At 44.1% G+C, this 17,612-nt stretch overlaps 1 protein-coding gene across 3 annotated transcripts in view; it reads right to left on the bottom strand.

The window, feature by feature from the left end:
• The window catches only part of ABCA1 (ATP binding cassette subfamily A member 1), a 91,302-nt gene that overhangs the window by 60,090 nt on the left and 13,600 nt on the right, over positions 1–17,612 (bottom strand). For all 3 annotated transcript variants that reach the window (XM_068668052.1, XM_068668054.1, XM_068668053.1), the window contains exons 2-5: positions 15,602–15,756; positions 10,802–10,895; positions 6,759–6,900; positions 5,779–5,900 (exon numbers count right to left, since the gene is read on the bottom strand). In XM_068668052.1, coding sequence (XP_068524153.1) covers positions 5,779–5,900; positions 6,759–6,900; positions 10,802–10,895; positions 15,602–15,667 — 424 coding nt within the window. In that variant the 5' untranslated portion in view covers positions 15,668–15,756. The remainder of the gene's footprint in view (positions 1–5,778; positions 5,901–6,758; positions 6,901–10,801; positions 10,896–15,601; positions 15,757–17,612) is intronic.

Genomic DNA, 17,612 nt, shown 5'->3' with positions numbered 1-17,612 from the left:
AGGGAAGTTCAGCTACAAACACACAGGCACCGAAGCCCAGTTCTGCAGAATCACGAGACAGTGATGCACATTACGCTGCCTCTGTTTACCCATCCCAGCCTCTAAGTACAGTCATGTAATAACAATGCTGTTACCAACAAAAAATCTCTGAAAGTTCATGGACACCCCCACGGGAAGCAAGGATAATTTTCCTGGTAACAGATTTCACAGTGCAGCAGACCTTGGTGCCTAAACCTCTAACAGAATTATTTTATTACTTTAATCTTAGCAGCAGCTTCAAAACAGCAAGGGAAGCACAAGCAGACTCCAATGGAAGTGGTAAGTGTACAAGTGTGTAGTTCAGCAAATACTGTGCCATGTCACTAAAAATGTTATAGCTAACAGCACAACACATAATTTGGGCTGAATACCACACCAAGAAGTCTTCTCAGTCTTGGTACCTATCTTGACTGTCAGTCTTCCTGCTAGAGTTTAGGACAAAAACATAATGAACCCTCTGGATTCACACACAGATGCTGCTCGCTACACCTGTAGTAAGGGACTTGAACTTCCAAGAATGTACTGGAAATATTTTCTACTTGTGTCTGCTCAGAGGCTCGGTGCTTTCAAGGAAAAGGTAATTAGGCAAATGTGGGAAAACTGTGCATATCCAAGTCTCCTCTCTGATCGACACAGCACACAAAGTAAAACCCTTTGTGCAATCTGAGTACCCAGTGCTGGCGGCTTCTTCCACATGCTCCATATTACAGACTGCATCTGACCAAGGCAGAATCATGCCTGTTCACACACAGTCCTGGCTCGACACTTTGGGCTGGGAGGGAGCAGCAGCCTGGAGACCTCCAGGAACCCCACACGGGGTTCTGCTGAGGGTTAACGCAACGAAATACATAAATCACGCTCAACAGCTGGCCTTCCTAGATGCCCCCAGGAGTCAAAATCTCACCACTGTTACCACAGAGCAGTGGTTTTTGTCGGCATTTTCCCCAGACTGAAGGAAAAGCAAGGCCTTGTGCGTCATTATGGAGCACAGTATCAGAGAACCCAGACGTGTATTTACTTGCTGCCATGAGATGCCAGGAATGCCACCCTGCAACCACTGGTGTACGCAGGTGTTTCCGGGGATGAAGGCCACCTGGACATACGGTTTGTTAGTCCTCGTTCTAGCCTGGCTGGTTTTTGCTAGGATCCTTCCCAAGGTAAGTCAGGGAGTAAACCAGCTTAATTAGGGAGATGTAGGCAGGTGTAAGAACCGATCCAAATGTTTAGCTTGAGGGTGTGGGGCCATTTTTATTAGGGAGAAGACACCAAGGAGGGAGCTATCTATCACCTCAAAGTCATCTAGCAGATAATGCAGAACATCCTGTTTCCCTGAGCACCCTAATAATCATCCAGCAGGTCACATACCACCACAAAGCCTCTCCCAAGGCCATTGTTCAGCCCTAGCCCTCCACCATTCTTGAAATAAAAGTAGCCCTACTAGCTCTGACTGGACAGGCTGAAAACTCCTTCAGCCCCAATAGGGGCTGTGCAGGACCTAGAGTCCCCGAGGTGCAACACTGGTAGAAGATGCCACCCAGCTGATGTTTCTCCTACACCACGGGTAATACTAATCTAGCAAACAAGCAGGAAAGGGAGGGCACGTATAGAACAACAGCCTGAGATATGATGCAACTTCTTAGGCGATGTTTGTTTCCCTCTGCCTATTTCATTACTCCCTTTTTGTTTAGTTGGGTTGGTTTCAAGGAAAATAAAAACATGCCCTTTGGGATCACTGAAAACTAAGAGCAATGAAGTAAATACCAGCTAGACTGGCTTACACGTGCAACTGTTAGCAACAACAGGGAAGGTGGCTTTAATTTTACCTGTTGATTTTTATTACCCCATAGCACCACAGAGCAAAACATTTGGGAGCTTTGTATAGAGGAGAAGGAAACAAAGAACACATGCCTCAGAGCAAAAAGGAAGGTGTATCTCCACCTTCCAAAACAGAACAAAAGCTTATTTCTTGTAAACACTTTATCTTCAACGCTGAGGACAGTTGCCAAGTCAGTACCTATATCCAATGAGCCAAGCCTATAGTGAGGAGCAATCCCAGCAGCCATGTCTTGCTCTTGGAAGTGCTGTCACCAAGGTCTTTGACTCTGTTCTGATTTGTACTCTGCCTTATCATATGAATGTTGAAGACCTTGATGACATTGTTGGACAGAGATGTAACAAGTGCTGGGAAGGAGAGGGCACCTGGCACCTGCCTGCAAAATCGATTGCATTGCACTATGTGTGTGCATGCACGTAGATTTCACTGCTCAGGGATTGCTGGAAGCTGCCATAAACAGCAGCCCCCACACAGCCTGACAGCCACCGGTGCTTATTTCCCTCTCACCACCAGCCAAAGCTTCATCCTGGCTAGAAAAGGTGCCACATGGAAAGAGGGTGGGCTGCTCCCTAATGGCCACATCCTCCCGTTTCAGCTGGACAGCAGTTCTGGAGCTAGATGCAGCAGAGAACAGGAGACAGTTCTCTAGTTCCTGTTCTTCATAAGATAAGAGGTGATCCCTCAGAAGTGATGGAGGCACAAAGTCTGTTGTCATGAGTTTAAAGCTCTCCCTGAGCAAAATCTCAGGGTCCTGCCTTGTGTCTTTAACCAAGACTCCTGACTTCGTGACACCTGTGTAAGTACCCTGACATCTTAGGCACGGATCCCTTCCCCAAGGTTCACAATGTGCTTAATGTCAGATCAGATAACCCCAGCAGCACCACCTTGGACATTAGTTTGTCAAGGCTCTTTTTGAAAACAAGTTTGAAGTCAAAGGACTTTGGCAAATGATCTCTTAACTGATTCAAACATCTGGAGCCAAACACAGACATGCATACTCTGCATAATATTAGAACAAACCATCCCGTAGCTCTAGCTTTTACGCTAGTAACAGGAGGTCATCCTGAAGCCTGTTTTAAAGCCATCAGGCAGCAGTGAGAAGTGTGTGTGGAAGAGGGACATCACACCAGCCTAAGAGAGGAAGAAGGAGCTGCAGAGATGCCAGTTGAGCCCATAACACCAGGTAAGAAGCATACAGTTACTCCCTGTGGGGAAATGTGAGCTGCGAAGCTGTATTTGGCTGCATCACTGATTGAAGAGGCTTCAGGTCCGGGCCAGAACTGGAATGGATGAGGTATTACTTTTTTATTATTATCATTATTAACTCATCAGGTAATTAACCCTCCTGCTAATTGTGGGAAATGCCTGTACTAAGGCAGGCAAAGGAACTTTCTTCCTGTAGACCGCAGTGGCTGTATTTACTCAGAACATCCTTTCAGTCTGGGAGGCTCTCTCACAGCTGACCTCTCTCTCTTACAGTCTGCTTAGGTTCCCAGAGTCACTGAAATAACCCAGAGACCGATGGGTTTAAGCTACTCCTCACACCTCTGTCAACAGCAGCTGAAGGGTTCATCTGTAGTTCCCTTCATTGCACAGGGATCTAACCATTGCTAAGGATAAATACGCAAATACTTGTAAGATTAGAGGATGCAGTTTTATGCATGCTGTCAGAGAATGAATCAGGCAGCCAAAGCGTGGGCAGCAGGGACCCCCAAGCTGGTGGCTTTGTAAATGAGCATATCATAAGAAGGACAAACAAGCACAAGCTTTGTTCCCTACAAGCCATACCAACAATGGACAGTCTGTCCTTCCAATGACATGGAGGCTTGATTATTTTTTTTCCACTACACATTTGAAATACTTTATTACAGAAATACAATCTTAGATGACTTGTCTGATGCTTATTTTTCGCAATCAGTCCAGTAGTCTTTGTAGTGTAGAGAAACACGAGACTTCTGACTAGACTCGCACAATACTCCCTATGCAAAATGTTTCTTGGAATCACTCTGCCCCCTCAAACCTTCCCAACAATGATGCTCCAGCTTACGGCTTCAGTCATATTCTTGCAAATGTTCACATTTGATGCTCTCTGCATGTTTCAGTACAAAACACAAGCATTGACTTTCTTTGGTACAGTTAATTTGCAGATAGTACTGCAGAAATTAGATGTAAAACCTGGTAACAACTTATGCTGTTCCCACTGGTAGGGCTTGTTCCCATAACACCGAGTTAAACCAAGGGTTTATCGTGTTCCCTTCAACGTGTTTTTAATCTCTTCTTGAGGAATACAGTCATCCTAGCTCATTTTGGCTGTGTTCATTATCTGTTAATCTCTGCGCAATGGGCTCACCACATACCTACTCCCCCTTAAATACTGAATATTTAGGTAAAAGGATGGTGGTGCCACTTACCAGCTGCCAGAGTAAAAAGAAGGGAGCCTGGCAATATGGACAGACATTGGTCCTAGGAATGAAGGGTGTCCCTTTTACATAAAGATACAGGTCAACTAACGCCAAAAAAAAGGCAGTAGGCCACACTAACACCTGCAGATCTGATCTCATCAGGATTCTGAACAGCCCTGAAGGGGAGAGAGGATGGTTATTTATCCAAGACAATCCCCTTTGCATCTACCAACCCTCCAGTAACAATATAGATTATTTCAAAATGACCTGCCGTGTACTGAGCAACACGAGAAAGAATATAAAAATGTTACCTCTGCCTCAGAAGTATGCTCAGGCCACAGACTTGTGAAACTATTCGTATCACACCGGGCCAATATTCTTCTTCCTGGAGCCTACCTGAACCATACTCAGGTGGAAAGAGCTGGGAACACCACAACTGTAAAACCAGGGACAACTTTCACCAAACTCTAAAATACCATCAAGTGCTTGTAGGTGAAGGCACTCAACAGCTGCATCCCCTGCTCTGTAAATATTTCTTCCTAAACGGTTACTTTCCAATAATCTCCAACTATTGTTTCCAATAGAAGCAGGCAGTACCAACAAAGCAGCCAAGAGAAATAACCTTTGAGAGAAGAGTACCCCAAAAAACTCTAACAAGTTGCCATGTCAGTGAGGCTTGGCAATACATTCTCCAAGACTGGACAAAGCTGTTGCAAGTCCCAGCTCTACTGTAAGCCTCCTATGTGATTTCACACTACTTAGTTACTCATTTCCATGGAACAGGAAGCCATGCCAGGCATTCCCACATCAGCTAAAAATGGCAGGATCCTCAGTTGCTGGTGTTTTTTTTTTGTTTGTTTGTTTTCCACTAACGGGGCAGTAAGAGCCCGTAAGACAAAACATTTTGTTCTGGAGCTTGTCACTGAAAATCCTGCTGGACAGTAGCAGAGAATACAGTACCCTACACCAAACGGTCACAGGGAAAATAAAAACTAAGAAGGGAAATGAAGACTTCATAGTCAGATAATAATCAGCTCTGAGTTTGTAAACTCGAGGCCAAGATCAGCTTTTCCTTATCTGTCTTCCTTCAGCTCACTTCCTTCTGCAGCTTGTAGAGTAAAGAGGTAAATTCTAGCTCTAACGGGTTCATTGCTTTACTGGCAAAATAACTAGTGTTTTCCAAACACACGCTACCTAAACTTCTTTGAGAAAGTCAGCATTTTAAATCACTTCAGCGGGCTGAGGATTGTAATTTCACATCCAAAACAGCTGCTATTCTTGGCATTCAGACCTCCCCTTTCTCTTCCACGGAAGAATCTAAAGAGCACACAAAGCTTTGACATGGAGAGGCTTAAGTTAATTCTGTAGGACTAGAAAGGTCTGATGAGCAGCAAGTGGTAACCACGCAGCCTCCTATTATCATATATGTCAGAAATTCACACACATAGAATTAACCAGATGAGAAACACCAAATGTAGGTGGCTTTTTCTGCCATGCCATTACCTGACCCAGAGGAGTTTCCCAACTTCCGCAGTTTTCCCAAGACCTTTTGGACATCCTTTATGCTCGTGTCCTGTTGGCTGTACAAGAGTAACCTCTTGGCATCTGAGAACAGGCGGGAAACACTGATGGAAGATACGGGAAAAACAAAACAAAAAAAAAAAACAACCATCAGTCATCAGCTCAGTGAGCCAGCATCCACAGACACAGTTTTACATCCCAATTTCAAACTTCAGTCCTTTCAGTTATGCCACTGCCCTCTTCAGTACAATGAGCCCTTTCTTGGTGGTCACCCTTGGGACAATTAAGGAGCCTAATAAAAGTTGTCTGTTAAAGTAGGGTCAAACAAAGTTACACTGGTAACCTCCAAGCATTTGAAAGCAGTTCAGACTTGGATGGAGTGGTTCTCCTGCTGCTTGTAAACTGCTCCCTCTGAGAACTCAATAATGTAAGTGTGCCCTTGCTCCTTTTCAAATGCTTTTCCAGGTTGCAGACATCTTTTATTCTGCTTTAAGCCTAGCTAGCCTGACAGTACAAATGCAGCAAGCAAGGCAGGGTACAAGGATGCTGGCCACAAATGGAGCTTCCTGCAACACATTAGCCAGTAATAACTGACAAAGAGAATCACCCAGACCCTGCTCTTAAGCTGCTCTTAGTCTCTCACTCTACATTGTCCATCTCGGAGGTACATTAGCCAGGTAATGGGGGTTCCTTGGGGAACAGAGTTTGCACCTTGCCTTTTTATGGGCTGATTTCTGAACACTTAGTAAGAGAACAGACCCAGCCCTTGCCCTGGCAAAGCTCTATTCAATGAGAGCTTCAATTGCTTGGACGCGGGGATACACCACAGCCCCTCTGAACTGGGAGCTGGACAGATTGGTGCTTGAAATGGTAGCAGAATTAACTGGTGACTTCAAAATATCCCTTTTCCATACGTCCCCCTAAGAACAGAGATTAGGAAAAAGCAGTCAGACTAGACTCACATGGAGGCATTGAAGTTTCCAACAATACCAGGGGATTCCCCAGGAGTTGGGTAGCGGAAACAAGGGTTGTTGGCATTGCAGATGATCCCCTGTATCCAAGGCAAGGTTCCAGCTGAAGGCATAGCTTTGTTTGGGAAGTGACCTAAAACCAAAACACAATAGTTAGGAGACAGACACAAGACAAAGCAGATGTCATGCTATGTAGCAGCAGAGGGCAATGGCAATCCTGTCCTGGTTACTGCCTCAAATTGCATACAAGAGAGCAGAATGGTCAATACCAAGATGGTTAAGTACATGTTAACTTCTCCATATAGCTCTGGCCTCCTCCACTTAAAAACTACACCATGTTAAGGCTGTAAAAGCTCTCTGCTACCCTCAGTCTTGCACTATTGTTTTTGGCCATGCTGAAGGGGACATACTACTTGTTGAGGAACACCCATGAATAGGCAGCTCCAAAGCCTGGCAATATTGACCACATGTACGCACATTACTTTCTAGCCAGCCAGGCTGCTCTGGATTAACATGGTTATCCAACAAAGGGGACTGTCCACAACGACAGACCAGGTCAGGATCTTGGTTCTGGAGACCCTTAATGCTCAGACCTCTTGGTTTTCAAAATCATCTCTCACTTATAAGCACCACAGACTCCAAGCAAAAGGTCATCACGTGTGGGGTGCCTACATTAGTTTACCTGAGATAAGTATGTCATTGTTCTCCCATAATTGCTAATTTCCAGACAATTCTAAGATTTCAGAGTTCCTGAAACACTAAGGCATCTGTCTGCCAATTTCAAGTCTTTCCAATAAAATTCAACTCTTGCTCTTAAAGACCTACTTAAGGCATACCTTAACATTAGCGTCCTGTTTATGTTATGAATTCTGGTGAATGTTAAAACAGAAAAAAACTGCCCATGGCAGAGCTCCACCAGTACGCCACTCGGGTACTTGTGAACCCCTCAGCCTTCAAAGAAAGGCTTCTCTCACACAATCCCGCAATTGAGAGGGCTTGTCACTCTGCTTTCTGCACATGAATTCACTTCCTTACCCCAGCCCTTGGGAAGGGAGGCAAGCATCTTTCTTGCATAGGGCTTTGACAATGACACCCACAATCTTCCATCTGCTTCTCTCTAAACCTCACTCCTCTCTAAACCTCACTCCTTGGTGCCTGCCTCCACAGCCACAAAGGCGATACCAAGCCCCTAGGAGAAGTCTGCTGAGATCCAACAAGGCTGGTTGGTACAGGTGGTGGAAAGAAGACAGGGTGCTTATCAGTCTTCCCTGCAGAAAGCCAAGGACTCTGTCCAGGAGAAAGGTGAGGGAACCAAAGGTTCATTGTTTCCAGTACCCAGGGGACTACTTGTTCCTAGTGTTCTTTTTAAAATAGAAAAGCTATTTACCTGAGCTCTCTGGCTTTTGTTTCATTTCTGGTTTTTGTTCTTCTTGGCAGAGGGGTATGGGGAGGATAAAAGAAGAAAAGTGCTAAGATGTTTAGATTATTTTCCTAGAATTTCTAAAAGAAACACCTTCTCCTCCATGCCTTTTACTTTACATGGATAAAAAGTAAAATAAAAAAATAAAGAGCAGTATGAAAACAGGAAGAGTGCACAGGAATTCATGGTAATTTTCTACGTACAGTGAAGCATGTAATGGCAGTTTCTCAAAGACTACCGTGGAATCATCCAATTTTAAGACAGCAGAGCTACTCAGAAAACACAATATATCAGCACTCCCTTTTCAATGGTATTGCTGCAAACATCTAGCTTTTCAATAGATTTTTTTTTTCTGTTGGGCTTTTTTCTTACAAATGAAGCACATTTTGAATACCTCAAAAGACCACAGGAATGGAAAAAAAAGTCAAGCTCTACAAGACAAAGTCAGCAATTTTGCTCAATGCTTCTTCTGGATATTTAATTGCATTAAAACAAAATGCTAATGATATGAAAGAAATACCAGAGAGCTCTTAGTCTGAGATGCCTTCTCTGGCTCGTCTGGTGAAAGCCATACAGCTATCATTGCAGAGTTAGCAAAATTTTCCCCTGTGTTTTCAGAAAAAGGTTCCCCACACCAGACCAAGCTGCTGGAAATAAAAGTCCTGTCTGGAAAGTCTGATTACAGAAACAGTCCAATTCCTGGTTCTTCTCCTTTTCATCAAACAGAAAAAGAGCTGAAAATCTTATCTGTTTATTAAAAACATTATGCCATCAAATAACGAGGGTATTTGGAGGTTGCAAAGCACCTGCACACAGCTCTGCTACTGCTATCGTCAGGCATTACCTGCAAGTCATTTCATAACAGCAGACAGTGCTGCCATTACAGATAACAATCCTGTTTCCCTAAAGGCATCCACAGGGTTGCCACAGAGTTCACCACGAACTCAAGGTTTCCTTCCAGTATTATCTCTGCTCACAGTTCAGCAAAAAAATGTTCCACTACAGAATGCATCCCTATCTGTCAGCATACGAGCTAACAGTGAGTGAAACCAATCCAGATTTCAACTACAGGACTTAGCTTTCTTTTTGCTGAAGGCTTCTCAGAACAGGAGAGGAACTAGATTAACCATAGTGTGAATTTAAGAGTTACCAGATGCTCTACCCTCTGTGATTCTTGGTGACAACAGTGGGAGAAGGCAGACAAAACAATATTAGTCAACAAAAATGGGGTGGAAAAAGGGCTGCAGGTGAAAGACCAAAATGAAATTCTATTTCTGACACCAGGGTGCCAGACCAAAGGACATAGAAGGAGGCTAATGAGTAACAAACCCAACATGAGCAGCTATGAAAAATCGGCTCTTTCTGAGTTTGAGTCTATACACTGCACTGCCACAGCTGGGAAAAATTACCATTGAGGCTGCTGCAGTTATTTATACCATCTGAGTAGACTGCCTATTGCTTCTCTTGCTTCTCTCCAGTTCCATGTCCATATTGCAGGTATTTCTCCTAATGCCACTGTAATACTTGGTTAGGAAAGGCAACTCAAATGTCATGCAGCAAAGTACAAGATGGCATTTAGAGAAGCTTCAATTATCCTGCCAGCCACAGCAGAAAGTGGCTTAGGCAGTGCATGAGACCAGCAGTGTCCAATGCATATAGGGAAACTGCAGACATTAGCACTTCAACCTTGACAGGCTCCTTGCTAGCTTGAAAGCCTAGCAAGCAGCATAAAATGCCCCAGCCGCGGCAAAGAACCACAGGGTAAGTGCTGTAAGAGCTAGTTCTTCACCTATTTTAAGAACGAAATACTTCAGATTGCCCTCCAGAAACATGTTGTGCTGACCCTTAACCCTCACCTTGTAGTAATCAGGCAAAGGAAAGATAAACAAAGAGCTCTTCCATCGTCAGCTGATTGCAGCATGAGGTCGCCACCAATCACAGTAAGATGAAGCATAATGCTAATAAACAAGATATGCTTCCTAAATCAAACGGCAACCAACACAGAGGCCTAATGACAGCCATCCGCAGGGCAAGAATAAGCTTACTCTGAAGGAAAAGCTGACGTGTGCCCATTTATGATGTGAAGAGAAAAATACAACAGTTTTCTTCGCAAACGTATGGCTGCTGAATCTACTGAACACGGAGCTGATGGTGTGCAGTTAGAAGGAATGGAATTGCTCCTCTGTTGTTTTATGTAATACATTAGCCCACATTACTGCCTGAAAATGAGATTGCTTTCCAACAGATCTGAACACTGCTTTCTTTTTATGCTAAGTCACATACGGATCAAGGATGAGAAATAAGGCTTAGGTTCTGTGTGGGTTTTACAGACTTGTCACGCTCCCACAGCAAATTCTCGGCTAATAGACTGTAACTGCAGAAACCAAGGAACACCGAGGAAAGCAGGAGCAGTGTACAGTCATGAAGCTACATTAACGTGTCAGAACAGGCTGCAGACCCCAAGATGGAAGGAAAGCAGCCACTAAAACTTCCCTGAAGATTACTGAGAGGTATGCAGCCACTACCCCTGCGCTTTGTCTCTTGCCAGTTGGCGTTGCTGCCTCCTAGCCATGGAACAACCGCTCTGGGAGCAGCTGCAGCATTTGGTACTTACATTCATGCTGTTCGTAGGGCGGATATGAAAGTCTTACGGAGATCAGGATGAAGAAGATAAACAGAGGCCAAGCAACTTCGATCAGCAGCTGGAACTGGAAACAATAAAGACAAAGTATTAAGACGTCATATGCAAAATACGGGACAGAACAGAGTTTCCAGTACAATCCACTTGTAAGTCAGGACAGCTTTCCAAGCATGGTCTCGTGTCCTTTTGGCTATGCATTCCAGGACCAAAAAGTTTGTTCCTACTACTTCAGAAGACACTCTGTGAAAAATTAGTCTTTTCTTGTTGATATGTGACAGTTACAGACCTGAATTGGATGTGCTTAAGAAGGGTTATTTTTGGCTTTTTTTATAGCTCTTTTCGTCTCTTGCCTGCAAGAAATTGCCCAATTAATCTTCCCAGCAATTAGCCGAATTTTTGGCCTCGTATTTTAGAGTTAGTGGGAAGTACTTACATCTCATCCTCACAATAAACCACTCAGCTTCTACCCTAACATCAGGGATGAAAATTGTGCCAGTGTATAGCTATGCCAAATCTTTCAGTTTCTCTGTTAGGGAAGTATATTGTTATCAGGAGAGCAAAGCTACTAAGCTTATACCTAGTTACCGTTCTGTTCTGATGTATTTATGTTTCCAAAGGCAGGCAAACACTGCTCTGGGGTACTTACACAGAGAGTGTCAGGTAAAGATAGAAAGAACTCAGTTATTTAGAGGAATGAGGTGAGGATAGAAGAAAAGGCTACTATTAAATGCAGAACATTTTTTAAGGAATTGAAGCACAGCAAAACTCCTTAAAAAAGTATGTGCTACATCCCACAGAAACACAGAGAAAGCAACACTTCAACAGAGCTCCTGGAACACAAGCAGAAGTGTTCCAGGCTTGAGCTTCACCAGCTATTCCCTTTCTCCTTCCAGGAAGGCTGCCTAAACATGCATCTCGGGTAAACCACGAGACAAAGAAAACTGAAAGCTTTTTATACTGCTACTTCTTATGCTTTGGGGAATGGAAACCGGAATGCTTTCTTGGTGAAGAGAAATCTTTTCTCCTTTGCTGGAATAAAACATCTTTTCTAATAAGATATCTACGTCACTCTGACAAGCCAGACGGGTAAGACCTGCACTCCAGTGGAGGAGATAATCCCCACACAAATGTGTTTTCCTGTACTACACCATTAACAGCTAAAATTAGGCTCTTGACATTCAACACAGAGCACTCCAATCAAACTTGGAGGTGAGATCTCTTGACTACTGTACCTTGAAAAAATTCTCACGCTGTAAAATCAGTATGTTAAAACAAATGCCATGATCCAGCAGAGAAACCATCTAGGATGCCTCTTCACAGATATCATTAATGGCTGACATCCAGCCACATGGTAACTGTACCCAGAAGTGAAAACGGAGCATCAGAGCCTCCCAGGCATTTCTGGTAACAGTGCCCGGCTCTGCAGGATGAGTTTTGAATACTGTTTCCCACCCGCTATTCACATGCACATGTTATATGGCCATTGGATAAGGAAATGCACTGAAACCATGCTAACAAAGGCACCACAAAAATGCGTCGGTAGTCTAATTGCACAATCCAGAAGGTAACCACGTGCAGGCTGCGTGCAAGGTGCTGTTTGCCTCCGCATACGTATATGCACATGTTTCTGGCTTTCCAGAGGTAGTTTGGACTGGCTGTATTTTAGAAGCTGAAGGCTGCTACATCACAGCTGCAAATGAAATGCTACTCCATCAGATGTGGCTGGCAAATGAGCCTTGCATGGGGTCAAACTTATTGCATCTGCAGATTTTCAGTAGAGAGTTTGGTCTCCCTGGGCAGCCTCTTATGCTATTCAACAAAGAAACAAATCTTTTCCTTTTGCTCCTAGAGTTTAATAGGTTCCTTCCCATGCTGCTTCCTGACCTTCACGTGACAGCAATTATACCACCGCTTTTCATCTGCTGGAGCTTTTGCAGAAGAGGACACATGGATTTTAAAAGGGACATGCCTCTCCCAGGTTCCTGCTAAGAAGATACCAAAGAACCAAGTCTCCTCTCCCACTGTTTCACGCTTCAGTGACCAAACCTGCCTGGTGAACAGCAAAATGAAGCTTCGGTCTCCTGACCCTGCTGCCACCCCTGCCCCATCTGGAATTGAGGAAGGAACATCCCGTTTGCACACAGAAGGTGAGTTCAGAGGCAGCACAAACTGTTTGTAGTTTTACTAGGCTAGTTCCCAAAGCATGCCCAATTTACACCAGTTGGCTGACAATGCTGGCTACTCTTAAATATTGAAATCAACGCTGTGTCAACAGGAAATCTGTTGAGCAAGAACTAAACTACCACCCCATCTCACTGTCAGCCACCCTCCCCATCTTCATGGTCCAGTTTCCATGGGGGGAGAGCTACCAGCGCTGACCAGTCTCTCCATGCCAGTTTGAGATGACTCCTGATCTGCAAGACAGCAGGAAGAGATAGTGCTTTTACACAACAGTGACCCCTGAACATGATTTTTTTTTTCCCTGCTCTCCCCCATACGCTCCTTCCCCCCACTCCAATGCTGTTGGAAGTTATCCAGTACAAAGTAACGCTTGAATTGCACACGTCAGGCTGAGCTTTGAACCCAGCTTTCGCAACACAGACCAAACTAAACTCACAGCACCAGAGGAGAGAGTTCAGTGGGAAGAAAAGGCTAGCCCACGCTTCTTGCAGGGGAAAAAAAATCAAATTATTTCAGGGCTACATCTTCAGTAGGTACAAACGGGTGAGCACCACTGCCAGCAAACCTAGGTGAAGGACAATGGCCTTCTAACAGTAGAGCAAACATGAATGACTGTGCAGACGTCAGAGCACCATGGTGAGAAGAGAGGTTCTGCCATTTCCTTGCCATTTTTTCAAGTGGCCTTCCCCTCTATATCTGCAGGTAAAGCCCACACTGAAACCATTAATGAGCAAAACCATGGAGATATATGCAGAATGTGTGATGAAGGAATGACTGGGGCCCTCACTGTGAACTGACTAATAAAATTGGTATGGAATAGACTATAAAGCACTGGTCTTTGGGCTACTCAATGGGAAATTGATACAGAAGCTGGCAAAAGGTACCAAGAAATAGCTGAACAGATCCAAGGTCATGACAAAATTACAAGCAGGAAAGTCTTTTTCCACCAACATGCAGATGCTTCGTGCGTTTTTGTGGCATTGCCAAAAGTTCTCTATGAACTTGTGCTGCCCAGCACTCTAGCCTACAGTTACTTGATGGGACATACCATGCTAGACTCAGACCTCTTCAAGTAACCTTCAGACCTGATGCGTTAATTTCATAAGGTCCAGCCAAAACAGCCACCATCCTCAGCATAAAACTCAGCTCCTCTGAAGTCTCCTCCTAGCTGAACCAGTTTAAGCATTGCTCCAGAGGATACAATCTCCTGCAGTTCCCCCAGGCTCATAAAGCCAGTTTGGGACAGAACGGGAGTAAGACTTCTAGTAGCAAGGGAGGAAGAGAATATTTTCAGCTCTGAGAGCCTAGGTTACTTTGGTGGTAGTTGAGAACAGCCTGCACTTTTAGGAGCTGCAGCTACTTCTGAGACTACTTTCCCCAGCTCCATTGCAACATTTTTCTAAATTATGAGGCAGTTCACAAGGTTAGGATGCTGACCTGTATGTACTTCCAGAAAGCAGGCAATGTCATTCCTTAGGGCTGGCACAGCCCACAGCTTATCAGCTGGGCTGTCTTGTCATGGGAGATCAAGGCTCTTGGGTAAGCACAAAAACATGCAACTTGCACGGAAATTCCCGCCACCTTGATAGCACTGCAACCGTGGAGCTTACAGGAAAAGTCTAATCTGGCACGAGTCCCCTTTGTCTGATTTTATTTAAGCACTGTAAGAATAGGATAACTTCAGCTCTGAATTCACTGGACACCAGTCCTATGACAAGACCCAAACATTTGAGCAAAGACCTCACAGACCGTTTGAATCTCCCCTAGTGAAAATGATAGCTGTCTCTCTCTCCCATGTGACTCTGAGTTTCTAAAACGACCCAGCCCCAGCCAGCTGGCAAACACCCTGACATTTGCAGGGTTCAGAAAGCTTATCAGAGAGACCACTTTCCACTCACCACCTCGGTAACTCGTGTTCCCTTTGCATTCCCTACTCATACCTCCTCAAGGTCAGACCTAATGGGACAGTTCCTCTGCACAGCCCTGTTCTACAGAACATGCCCCAGTCCAACACAGTTGCCTCCAAAATTCCTGGAGGAGAAACAACACGCCTTCTGTGGCTTTTAGCTGTCTGCAGGAGTTACAGCATGCTGTGAGGTCTCATTGATGAGAAGATAAAAAGCTTTGAGAAGAATATGCTGAATTCACGCTCTTGTGCCCCTGTTGCCACAAAGAGAGACTCCTCTTGCATACAAGTAGATTTAGTAGCATGGTTTAGTGGTGGACTTTAGTACTAGGTTAAAGGTTGGACTGGATGATCTTAAGAGGTCTTTTCCAACCTGAATGACTCTCTATAAGACTGTCTACCCAAGCAGGTATGTTTCTGCACTGCTAACAGATGGCGGGGCCTGCACTGAAACCGATCAGAACATGCCTTGGTAGAAAAGCATCAGTTGCCTGGATTCCTCTCCACAAAAATCTGAGAACATGTCTCTTGTCAGCCATGTAAACTACAACACCTGTCGGAAAGGTACACAGCAGGTTTGGTTTGAGATTTGAGACACCTAGATACAAGAATTTTTCTCTGTGTTGCTTTACAAGCAAGCTAAAAGCTACAACCTAAGACCAAAAAACCCTCTGGATAATACTTACAGTCTGTCTTCTTCTATAGGTGAAGTTCTTCCATAGCAGCAATCCCAGCTGCGTCCAAAAAGCCATCGCTCTTCAGCAACGCCTTGCTCCTCTTGTGCAGCAGCAGCAGTATACAGCAAGGAGGTTGTGGCTGGGCATTAACTAGAAAACAAGAGCTGAAAGGGAAAAGCTGTGTTAATACAGGAAATGCAACAAGACACAGAAAGGCAGAGGCTGTGCCCTGTGAACCCATATAACCCTGCAGCACCCCGGTGCGTTCCCCATCTCTTCCTTCTTACCCCGTGCACTCTGCCCAAGCCTTGTGGGCCCAAGTAAACTCAGATTTAGAATCACTGCCTATTGCTTCAGAGCTCCAAGATACAGAAGAATGAAACACCTGCAAGAAAGCTATTTCCCTTACTCTCCCCTCCAAAAAAAAAAAAAAAGAAAGCAGAAACAGCCCAGAAGGGGGAAGAAACCATAGGCTTTGAAAGCTAATTTAGAGACTCTGTGAATGAGGTTGAACCATAGAATTCTGACCACTGTTGTTTTTTGGTTTTTGTTTTTTTTCCCTTAAGCTTCTTTCCATATTTATTTTTATAATGGTGAAAAATGTAACACCAAATCAGGAATCCTTTTGTTTGGAAGTCCAATCAGCACCGCAGCTTGTAGGACAAAATGCTATGCAATTAACAGGCGAGGGAGAAACATTCATCTACTTGAAATGAAGAGACTAAGAATGACCCTACCACCATTTACATTTGGATAAAGTGAATGGAAAATCACTGTTGAGTCAGTGTCAGGTCTTGCAGCCACCTGGCCTCCACATCTGTTGTGAATACTGTGCATTCATTATGCACCTTGTAAGACTATGAGAAAGTATAAAGGATTTAAAAACGCATTCATTTTCTTTGGTGGCTTTTAACAATTACATGGTATAGGCTTGGGTACACAGAGACTTCCAGGAAGGCTCAGATGGAAAGGTGAGCTTATAGTAGATTAAATGTCATTAAACTTTTTTTTTTTTAAAGAATTAATTTAGCATAGCTTAATTTACTTCTGAGTTTAAGCCACTTCAGAGTAAGAGCATTTTCATTCCATATAAGTGTCCATGCAGGACTTTGGCTAAATCCACATCAAATTAACTCTGATTTATGTTCCTGAATACACTCTGTTGACAGGCTCAGTGTTAACAGGACAGCTAGCAACTGATCCAAACACACTAAGAGATAACCATTCCCTCTAACATCTGTTAAAGTGGGAACACACATGCTTTTGATTCAAACATCCCACATACCAGTATCTGAGCCTTATGATTCAGAGTTGCATGCCTGATTGCAAACTGCACTGAAAACATTTTGAAAATCTGTAAATGCGCTAGGAAATTAAGACTCCAAGAAATGCTCTGACCAGTCCTATACAGGTCCAAGACTGGATTAGAAATGGTAATTCCGGATGTGAGCTTTGAGTTAATGAATATTTGCTGCCTCTATGACTTGCCCACAACTAAATCCATTATTACAATGACTTGCAGATTAAAAAGTTGTTTTACAGCATATGCCTGTGCTACAAAAAAGTTTCCCTATCATGACAAAGTCATGCCGAGTGCTACAGACAATTACGCTGTAGTATCACAACAGGACAACAGTGCTTCTTTATGCCAGTTTAGGGAAGCAAGAATGATAACAGACGCCTACAAAAACCTACAAATTGAACCTCATGTCAGTACCCAGGCAGCCGGGTGTACAGTCAGCATGGGTTCATTAACTACTGCTATCACTCACTGAAATGACCTGTGCCCACAGCAGCTCCCCTTCACAGGTAGATGCCCAGCAGATCTGGCAGGACAGCCTTCCTCCCCCAACACTGTGCCTCCCTCTGTTTGGAGCACCCTAACACATTCCAGATGCATGCACATCTGGCTGGTAGATAGTGATTTCCCAGACATACTCAGAACGAGGCACTGTAACACCTGATAGCACATACACAGTGTTAAAAAAAATCCCACTGTAGCATCCTATCAACACTCTGC

This window comes from Anas acuta, chromosome Z (assembly GCF_963932015.1).
Source record: "Anas acuta chromosome Z, bAnaAcu1.1, whole genome shotgun sequence".
In the NCBI taxonomy this organism is placed as follows: domain Eukaryota; kingdom Metazoa; phylum Chordata; class Aves; order Anseriformes; family Anatidae; genus Anas; species Anas acuta.
This window is presented reverse-complemented; position numbering and strand designations above follow the sequence as displayed.